At 39.2% G+C, this 10,961-nt stretch overlaps 1 protein-coding gene across 2 annotated transcripts; it reads right to left on the bottom strand.

Annotated features, from left to right (window-relative positions):
* Nucleotides 1-2,794: 2,794 nt before the first annotated feature.
* Nucleotides 2,795-10,180, bottom strand: LOC134745512 (dehydrogenase/reductase SDR family member 4). Of its 2 annotated transcripts, XM_063679558.1 has the most exons (6): nucleotides 9,898-10,177; nucleotides 9,629-9,806; nucleotides 8,996-9,073; nucleotides 7,649-7,795; nucleotides 5,310-5,444; nucleotides 2,795-3,403 (listed from the first exon to the last, which is right to left on the bottom strand). In XM_063679558.1, exons 1-6 carry the CDS (start codon nucleotides 10,026-10,028, stop codon nucleotides 3,233-3,235), a joined length of 840 nt encoding a protein of 279 aa, XP_063535628.1. In that variant the 5' UTR covers nucleotides 10,029-10,177; the 3' UTR covers nucleotides 2,795-3,232. The 2 variants fall into 2 exon arrangements, with proteins under 2 accessions (XP_063535628.1, XP_063535629.1); XM_063679559.1 differs by lacking the exon at nucleotides 8,996-9,073 and having other exon boundaries at nucleotides 9,898-10,180.
* Nucleotides 10,181-10,961: the final 781 nt, after the last annotated feature.

The raw sequence follows: 10,961 nt of genomic DNA, 5'->3' as shown, positions 1-10,961 counted from the left end.
GTATATGTATGTATGTATGTATGTTTGTTCGCGATTATCTCGCATTTGGCTGAACCGATTTTGATGCGGTTTTTAGAAAAGTGTTTGTTACATTCTGGAGAAGGTTTTAGTATACATAGAGCTGGGCTGATGCTGAACCCTGGCTGTACCTAGTGGAACGCAGGTTTAGTGCAACATAGGCACACGCTGTTTTGGTCTGTCTTGATGAGCAATTAGGAGAGCAGTACCCAAGATGGAGCTGATGCTGAACCCTGGCTGTACCTAGTGGAAATCAGGTTTCGTGCAACATAGGCACACGCTGTTTTGGTCTTCCGACACGTCTTGATGAGCACTTGGGAGAGCAGTACCCAAGATAGAGCTGATGCTGAACCCTGGCTGTACCTAATGGAACGCAGGTTTGGTGCAACATAGGCACACGCTGTTTTGGTCTTCCGACACGTCTTGATGAGCAATTAGGAGAGCAGTACCCAAGATGGAGCTGATGCTGAACCCTGGCTGTACCTAGTGGAAATCAGGTTTCGTGCAACATAGGCACACGCTGTTTTGGTCTTCCGACACGTCTTGATGAGCACTTGGGAGAGCAGTACCCAAGATAGAGCTGATGCTGAACCCTGGCTGTACCTAATGGAACGCAGGTTTGGTGCAACATAGGCACACGCTGTTTTGGTCTTCCGACACGTCTTGATGAGCAATTAGGAGAGCAGTACCCAAGATGGAGCTGATGCTGAACCCTGGCTGTACCTAGTGGAAATCAGGTTTCGTGCAACATAGGCACACGCTGTTTTGGTTATTCGACACGTCTTGATGAGCAATTAGGAGAGCAGTACCCAAGATGGAGCTGATGCTGAACCCTGGCTGTACCTAGTGGAACGCAGGTTTGGTGCAACATAGGCACACGCTGTTTTGGTCTTCCGACACGTCTTGTTGAGCAATTAGGAGAGCAGTACCCAAGATGGAGCTGATGCTGAACCCTGGCTGTACCTAGTGGAACTCAGGTTTCGTGCAACATAGGCACACGCTATTTTGGTCTTCCGACACGTCTTGATGAGCAATTAGGAGAGCAGTACCCAAGATGGAGCTGATGCTGAACCCTGGTTGTACCTAGTGGAACTCAGGTTCATTTATTGTTATCAGAACTTCCACCCCCTTTTAACCCCCAGTACCTACTGCATGTTAAACGTGTGGTAGCTCTGGTCAGGTGCCTGCTTCATCTGGCAGCCCTCCAGGTGTTCCAGGTCTTGAAGAACTTAACCTGCCTACAGCATACTCTACCAACTTCAGATTAAAAGAGTTTTACCCCTGATCCGATGCGTCCAGCAGCACTCCAGGTGTTCCAGGTTTTGAGCTGTCTCCGTCATACACTACCCACAACACGTTGAGCGAGTGTTACCCACCCTTTGCCCTTGACCCTTTGCACTCAGCAGCACTCCAGGTGTTTCAGATCTGGAGCTTTCCCCATCATACACTACCAGCGGCACGTTGAGCGATTGTTACCCGTTACCCCTGACCCTTTGTACCCAGCAGCACTTCAGGTGTTCCAGGTCTGGAGCTTTCCCTATCATACACTACCAGCAGCACGTTGAGCGAGTGTTACCCCTGACTCTTTGCACCCAGAAGCATTCCAGGTGTTCCAGGTCTTGAGCTGTATCCATCGTACACTACACACTACCAGCGGCATGTTGAGCAAGTGTTACCCCTGACCCTTTGCACCCAGCAGCACTTCAGGTGTTCCAGGTCTTGAGTTATCCCCATCAAACTCTACCAGCGGCACGTTGAGCGAGTGTTACCCCTGACCCTTTGCACCCAGAAGCACTCCAGGTGTTCCAGGTCTTGAGCAGTATTCATCGTACAACCAACAACACGTTGAGCGAGTGTTAGAAGAGTGGAGAAAAGAAGAGGATGACTTTGGAAATAAAAATTATTATACACCCTTCCCAACGATTAAGACTATCTCCATAATATCAAATTCCATCCAAATCGGTTTTATTGGATCCCATACAAATTTCCATTACCCCCCCCCCCCTCCCGTTTCTGGGGTAAAACCTATCCTATGTCCTTCCCCAGGACTCAAACTATGTCCATACCTCATTTCATCTTAATCGGTTCAGCGTTTATTGATTCCCATACAAATTTCCACCCCCTTAAAGGGTAAGGGTAAGGGTATGTCCTTCCCCGGGATTCAAACTATCTGTATACCAAATTTCAACAAAAGGCTAGTTTCCCCTCTGGGTTGGAACGTTGGAAAGTCAGATGGCGGTCGCTTTCGTAAAAACTAGTGCCTACGCCAATTCTTGGGATTAGTTGCCAAGCGGACCCCAGCAGACTTCCATGAGCCGTGCAAAAAGGCTGGGATAACGCGAGTAAGATGATTATACCTATATATATATATAAGATATTGCCTTAGTGCAAATCATTATCATCATGCTATATAATTTGTATGTATTATATGAATACATAGGAAAATTGTTAAGAGTAATAAACGATTATATCAAATCAACCGAAAGTTTTATTTTAACCTAATTAAAGTAATAAAGTGACGCATAATGTTGCGAAAGTATCAATATTGTTTAGGCGGTCGCGTTATTTCAAGCAGCGGCCGGCGTTCGGTTACTGTGTAAAAGTCGTATCTTCGCGCGTTTTCAAATCGACTACGGGCTCTTAATTTATTTTAATAAAACGTTTTAATTTTTTATGTAACGATGGAGAGCAAAACTAAAGTAAGTAAAGTATATTGGGAAGGTGTATTCAAATACAAATTAAAATCCAAAATACATTGATACATCATACATGATACATCATTATAACCATACTTTTATTACCACAGCCCAATGTACAACATAACACCCATACCTACCTTTTCACAAGAAATATTTCCTTACAAACTAAAATGTGTGATTATACAAGCTTCGAAAAATATAAATATTATAGTAGATATATTAGAGCAGGGGTTCCCAATCTTTTCCAGTCCGCGGCGCACTTGCAAGTTTAAAATTTCGGCGGCGGCGCCCTAATACCTAGCTAGGCTATTCGAAATACATGGATAGGTAGCATGGTAGCTTACGGCGCCCCTCTCTAATTACCTATTCGCACATGTATCGTACAAGTCGTACAACGTTTACAGTACATACGGCCCTTTAAATTTTCGACATAGGCACGTAAAGTGCTAATTACCGCACAAATGTGCGCAGTGCAAAAATGTTGTCTATCGTACCTATTGCCCATTAGATTTAAATTAGAGATGGGCGTGAGCGCCGCCCGCCACCACGATGGTCTCGCCGGTGACATAGCTCGCGTCGTTGGACGCTAAAAACGCCACAGCCGCAGCTATTTCCGATGGCTTTCCGAATCTCTGCATCGGCACAATTGATAAGCTTTGCTCCTTAGCTGCTTCTGAGCTGGTAATCTGCAATGATAAAAAAAAATGAATTTGGTTGTAAATGTTTGATACTAGCGCCACTTGCACATCCCACTAATATTTAATTCGGATAACATTGGATCTCCATACAATACAATAATTAACAATTAATGATTACATTACACTATTAATAATAGTTAATATTTTGGCTGGTCCATTTTCTATGGGAGGATACATTTTTTTCGCGATTTCGTAGTTTAGTCATACTTGTTATGAACAAAATGCTGCACTTCATGATAAAAACAAGCCGCTTTTTTTTTTTTTTAGTTTTTATTAACTTCCAAAAAGGAATAAAGTAAAGATACCATTCGATTTCTTGCATTTTATCGAAAAAAAGATTGTATAACAACAATATGCATAAACGCAATATTTCACAAAACCCTGCCACCTACATCAGCTGCTCTCTATAAACATGCACTTCGAGCAGCTTACCAAGAGGGCCATATATGGGGAAACGCTCTGAAAGCAGAAGTTTCCATACCGTGTACATCTTTTTGGGGATGGACTGGATGGAGTTGGACTCCGGAATGGTCGGCAGTTACAGCGATTTGGTCTCAATTAAGCCTCTTGGACCATTGTGGCTGCAAATCTGGCTGCGAAACTATGCATTGTGGGTGTCGTCGCGTCAGCTGGCCATGCACAGCCCAGTGTAAATCATGCAAATGTGGCTGTACAAATCAAAAGTAAGTTAATGTAATTTTCGATCCAAGGTTATTTAGCATGCTGACCACTAGTTATAGGTCTGGCACAAAACTATAGGTTTAATGGTTATCAACTAGGCACAAAAATAATTCAACAGTAATCTATAGCAACCAGTTCATGTACGATTAGTGATTTTGTAGTATTGGAATGGTACGAGTACTTCAAAACGACTTTTCTTTTCCAGTTTTACATCTACCGGTGAACCCGAATAAGACATTTAAGTTTTTTGTTTACAAATGTAGTCACTTTAAATAAAAATAATTCCCAATTTTAGATTTAGATTTTTTTGTAATTCAGCACCAGGAAAAAACTTTATTCAGTTTTTATTTATTTATTTTTTATTTATTAAAATAAATTGGGTGATTTCTTTTCATATGACACATTTCATATTAAAATCAGTGCACTTACTGCGGTTGAAGATTTCTTTTAAAGGATTTATTTGTAAGAACGTGCATAATTGAACTTAAATATTTCGTGAAGTATCGGTGTCGGGTTTTTTTTATAATACTTGTTCAAATCAAGTAAAAACTATCGATCGAGTAAGAAAAAAAACTAAAGATGCCGTTTTTTGTCGAAAGTAATCAGTATATTTTTTGAGTATTTTTTTTTAAAGTAATGTATATAATGAGATTTCATTTGAGATATTAAACATTTAAATCGGTTCATTGGTTTAGCTTGTAGAATTTTTTGAATAATTTTTTAAAGAAGTGGCGCCATCTCTGTTCCTAAGGGGTGAAACTTGCGCTGCTGCGGGTCAAATCACTCAGTTTGGTCCCTATTAGCACTGTGCAAAGCGGCTTGCTTTTATCATGAAGTGCAGCATCCGGGCAAAAAATGGCCATAACAAGTATGACTAGTTGGTCCTTTAGTAAAAGTTGCTTAGTATAATCCCAAAATCTCTCTGGCTACGGGAATGCACTTATTTTATAGCCACCCTGTAGACTCGAGTTTGCAATATTATTACGGCCCATGTTGCACACAATGTTTTTCATCACACTTGCGATACAAAAATGAAGTATAAAGACAAAAAACTGTTAATTATAATACTAGAAACTTCATAACTCCCTAGAGAAAACGCTTTTTATTTCTATAGTTCCCACTAAGCCTGCGTGCAATTCTACATTTACTGAGCGAGTGTGATGAAAATGTATATTCTAGGCCTCTAGGGGACAAGTGGTTTGTTTATACTTACAGCTGAAGCAAATTTCGTAGCAACGATGCCTGGTGCGACACAATTAACCCGTATGTTGTCAGTCACGACTTCATTTGCGATAGCCTTGGTCAATCCCAACAATGTTGTCTTGCTCACGCTGTATGGACCTAAAGGCTGGAATTAAATATTTTTTATGGGGTAGAAATATAGTAGTTTACGTAACTGTTACATAATGAAATTAATGAAAGGCATTTAAATATGAGGGCGGGTTTATGAAACGACCCGACAGGCGAGTTTCATACAACACAAGAGTGTTTTAATGTCTAATTATGTATGGTTAAGTACAATGCTTAGTCGACCCACACACATGATGTGTTTAGGAACCCGCACGTTACACTTCTAACAAAGATTATAACTCCGTAATAGATGGATACAGTCTAAGGAAAAAACGTGCCTCGAAAATCACGAAAATTTGATTCTCGATCAGATGGCGCCACTACCTTTGGTCTACTGTCGTATAGAGGGCGTTGACGATTTCGTTTGTTATTTAACAATTTTAAAGCATATCAGTGAAAGAACATGGGTCAAAATCATAAAAATAATTAATGCAAATAAAAAAAATCATTAATCCATATTTAAATTCATTTTATCGTATTTTTATACATCTTCATTTTTAGTTTTAAAGTGTGTCGATAGATGGCAGTGAATTGACTGTGGTTACAAAATTTACTATGACAGTACCGCTCTATCCTATTATATCCTCTTTGCTTCTAATAAAACGTCATCTCAATGATAATACAATTGAGGTCAAATCAAATTGGTTTGTTTTTAGGGTTCCGTACCCAAAGGGTAACAACGGGACCCTATTACCATAGAGTAACTTATACTAGAGCGGTACTGTCATAGTAAATTTTGTAACCCCAGTAAAGTCACTGCCATCTGTCGACACACTTTAAAACTAAAAATAAATATTTATAAAAATACGATAAAATGTATTTAAATATGGATAAATGATTTTTTTTATTTGCATTAATTATTTTTATGATTTTGACCCATGTTCTTTCACTGATATGCGTTAAAATTCTTAAATAACAAACGAAACCGTCAATGCCATCTATACGACAGTAGGCCAAAGCTAGTAGCGCCCTCTGAACGAGAATCAAATTTTCTTGATTTTCGAGGCACGTTTTTTCCTTAGACTGTATCCATCTATTACGGAGTTATATCTATCTTTGCTATTACTAAGACTCCACTGTCTCTGTCTTTCTGTCACCAGGCTGTATCTCATGAACCGTGATAGCTAGACAGTTGAAATTTTCACAGATGATGTATTTCTGTTGCCGCTATAACAACAAATACTAAACACAGAATGAAATAAATAGTTGAGTGGGACTCCCATACAACAAACGTGATTTTTTTGCCGTTTTTGTGTAATGGTACGGAACCCTTAGTGCGCGAATCAGACTCACACTTGGCCGGTTTTTTATATTAGAGTATGTAATTGTTAACTAACAAAACAGCCCATGTTTAGATATGTTCTTGCTGGTCGAAATTTGCGATTTTTGAACGCTTCATAGAGGGTTTATGAAAATGAAAAATTGTTTATTTCGTTTAAGAATTACTTATACAGGTAAGTGTTGGTGCCTCTTTTTAAGTAAGAAAATACCTGTGTTAAGAGGCACCGCTCTTCCTTAAAATTGGTAATAAATGGTTTTAAAATATAAATATAAATTTAAAGAAATAAAAATGAACACAATATCAGAGAATAACAAAAGTAATTACTTATAGCTTAATTTAACCTAATGAGAAGATGGACTTGCAAGTCCATATGAGTGTGCGTGCGTGTGTGTGTGTGTGTGTGTGCGTGTGAGTGTAATGTGTGTGTGTGTGTGTGTGTGTATATGTGTTTAGGTTCCTAAAACATTGTGAATTAAGTTTTCTGTATCATAATAACTCTTACATTTAAGCCAGTCTGTTATAATTTTTTTACATTCATAAAATGGTAAGTGATATATACCTATATTTAAGTGCTTATGTATAATTCGCCGGATTTATAGACAAATTGTCTACTAGCGTTATGACCTATTATAGTATGTGTAGACTGTTGATAGATAATAGTTATTTACGATACAAGTGCGGAAAAGAGGAAATTCGAAACGAGTGGCGATAAATTAAAACACGACCGCAGGGAGTGTTTTAAATCGACACGAGTTGCGAATTACCTATTCGCACGTGTATCGTACAACGTTTTACAGTACATATGGCCCTTTAAACTTTCGACATATGCACGAAAAGTGCTCTTTTACGCACTAGTGCGAGAAAGTAGCACCATATGTACTGTAAACGTCTTTAATGACCGGGTCAAATACAATACTTACAGACATAGGTTGATAGCCAGCTATAGATGAAATAAATACGATGCTGCCTCCCCCTCGCTTGACAAGATTGGGGTAAGCTTCCTTGGCCAGCAACCAAGAGCTTTTCACATTGATTTCAAATATTTTGTCCCAAACATTCTCTTCTGTCTGAAACCAAAAATAGTAGGGATAGGTGAAGATACTAAAGATATAAAACTACCGCTAATTGAATAGGTACATCAGAGAGCGTAAAAAATCCCACCAACATGTAAACAAGATTGAAGGCAAAGAGTATAATAAATTGAAGGTTTGGCAACTGTCAAAGGTTTGCAGAGATGGCGCCATCATAGCTTGCCCCTTTTTCTCTATGAGATTTTGATGAGATTTGGCTTAAAGGGCTGGCATCCAGGGCATTAAAAAAACAAACATTTAAAACAATTCTAGGGATTGACAGGGCAAGCTGTGCTGGCGCCATCTGCTAATTATTTCGACCGGCCAACCCCATTAATTCACTAATGCATTTTTAAAAATCAAGCAGTTACAACTTCTGTGATAAATAAATAAATATTATAGGACATTATTACACAGATCGAATAAGTCCCACAGTAAGCTTGTGAAGGCTTGTGTTATGGGTACTCGGACAATGACGATATATAATATACAAATACATAGAAAACACCCAGGACTCGGAACAAATTTCTGTGCTCATCACACAAATAAATGCCCTTACCGGGATTCGAACCCAGGACCATCAGGCTTCACAGGCAGGGTCACTACCGACTAGGCCAGACCAGTCGTCAACCGTGATAGTGTCCACTGCTGCTCCATCCCATCTCTGTTTATAGCCAGAGACTATAGAAATAGTAAATAGGAGACTGACTACCCCCATACGGGCCCATACAACGCCGTGAGAATCGTTACTGTTATAGATGGCGCTTAATATTATTTGTAAGTACATTTAAGTTGATGTAAACTTCACCTTACTGCTATTTATAGTAAAGTTTAGAAACGTAAAATTAGACTTGCATAACTTTATTGAATGGCAACACTAGATGGCGCCATTCAATAAAAAAACGATTAACAAATATTGAATCTTCTCTCGGCGCTCACTAGATAACGCCTCCAATATTATGTTTAGAAGTTTTCTACTAATATTGGACTGACACCAAATTAGGAGACATATTCTTATTTGAGGGTAGGTTTGTTAACAATATGAAATAAATTTCAACTATCAAAACCCTAGTTCACTGTCATACTAATTACGCGGAAAATTTGGTTGTAATAACAACTTTATGTCTGTGCACTAAGGTACTAATTACAATAAAACTGATGTGAACTAAGGTGACGCTGTGGGAGTTAGTTGCTTACCTCTAAAACTGGTGACACTCCTGGATTAACTGCAGCATTTGAGACTAATATATCAAGGCCCCCAAATTTGTCATTAGCCTGAATGAAAAAAATTAACTAAGCCTGCTGAAGGTAAGTAGGTACAGATTTGGATAACTAGATGTAGTTGCAAATTGATTACTAGTTGGGCCTCTTTATAATATATTATCCCCCTGCTACAGGAGATCCAAATACAGAAACGGCGTGGGATTGGACCTCAGGAAACTTTATAATCACTTAACCAAAATGGCCTGGGCCAAGTAGGGTATAACCAGCAAACCGAAATATAAACTCCCTAAATTTAAACTGTCATTAGACATACTAAAATTAAACTAATTTTACGGTATAAACTCACATGTTTAAACTGTGTGTGTAAATGTGTGAGTGACTAAAAGCATGTGAGTTTGAGTAAGTCAAAGAACAGGATTCAAACCCTATAGCCCTATGGATGGTGCTGGAAGGTATTAGACCATTGAAGTGCTACATTACTGAATCTGTTGTAGTAGAGGTTCAAATATTAAAAAAATATATATATTTTATTCAAATATTTAAATATATATTTAAAAAAAAATATCAATTTATAATCTTAAGTTACTCCTGTTAAATTAAACTTACAATATCAAACAATTTCTTTCTCTGTTCAGCATTCCCAACATGGCATGCTACACCCTCCACGGTAATTCCTTCATTGCGAAGCTCATTAACTGTTTTCTGGACATTGTTCTCTTTTCTACTGCATATTACCACTGATGCACCTTCATTTCCAAGCCTCTTCGCAATGGCATATCCTATACTATAACAGAAACCATTGTAGTGTTTTAAAAATAAAACATCTTTTTCTAGTTAACTTGTATTATAAATATTGCCTAGTGGCAGTGACTTACCCATCAGTTGATGCTGTGACTATAGCAACTTTGCCCTTCAGTCGATTATTCAATTCAGCACGAACACTGTAGGGCTTTACTGAGGTGAAGCTTTTACCTCCCATTGATAATATTCCCAGGGAACGGATCATTTGAATAGGTATCCCTGAGTACCTTTAGTTATTAGATGTGTGACTGAGTACGTAGTAAGACCTTTTTGATCAAAAGGAAATAATGTATCTGGCTTAATTTACTTGATAAGAATGTCATAAAACATGATAAAAGGTGCAAACAAGTGTTTTGCGTTCAAAGTTCATTTGAAGTTTTGTCAGTGTCAAGTTGCTAAAGTACCCAATAAGTCCGTTTACATTCGCGTGCGAGCCACGAGCCGAGCCACAAGACGCGAGTGTAAATGGTGGGCTCTTGGCTCGAGGGCTAGAGAGAGGGAGGGAGACGAGCCATGAGCCCACAGTTTACACTCGCGTTTCGTGGCGCGGCTCGGCTCGTGGTTCGCACGCGAATGTAAACCGGACTATAATGACTATAAGGGCCTTCCACACTCATGCGCGAATCACGGCGCGAAGCCGCGAACGGAGCCTAGTTCGCTAATCAGCGAACTAGGCTCCACACTCGCGCCGCGATTCGCGCATGAGTGTGGAGGGCCCTTTTCACTTGCGCAAGCAGTAGTCTGTGACGTGTCTGTGACCTAGACCTAGGATTTTACCTAGATGAGCTATACGCGTGCGCCCGTGAGGGACAGAACATACGCAATCCGACAATATGATTGGTCGAGTAGATTTGTAGCCCACCATAAACCATACTAAATTTACGGTGGGAAATAAAATAAAAATAGTGAGACTGTGACAAGGACAAACAATAACAGCGCTTTCTTTGTTACTCCTACTGAAAGATACATAAGACTGTCCCATTCGGTCTTTTCCCCCTTCCCTCATGACTGATCCAGTTATACTCATGAATCTGGCTGGCCATTATAATAGTAAAAAAAAAACATCTCCTCATACTCATCATTTTGAAATCGATTAATAAAAGCAAGGAAAACGGAAAAAAGTTCCTGATAGATACGG

Source organism: Cydia strobilella, chromosome 11, assembly GCF_947568885.1.
Source record: "Cydia strobilella chromosome 11, ilCydStro3.1, whole genome shotgun sequence".
Lineage (NCBI taxonomy): Eukaryota > Metazoa > Arthropoda > Insecta > Lepidoptera > Tortricidae > Cydia > Cydia strobilella.
This window is presented reverse-complemented; position numbering and strand designations above follow the sequence as displayed.

Coding starts and splice junctions, on each gene's coding strand:
- LOC134745512 (XM_063679558.1), bottom strand. CDS start 10,028: ATGATCCGTTCCCTGGGAATATTATCAATGGGAGGTAAAAGCTTCACC. Junction 9,074..9,628: donor GAAAGAAATTGTTTGATATT/GTAAGTTTAATT, acceptor TTTTTCATTCAG/GCTAATGACAAATTTGGGGG. Junction 7,796..8,995: donor GAGTGTCACCAGTTTTAGAG/GTAAGCAACTAA, acceptor TTTTGGTTTCAG/ACAGAAGAGAATGTTTGGGA.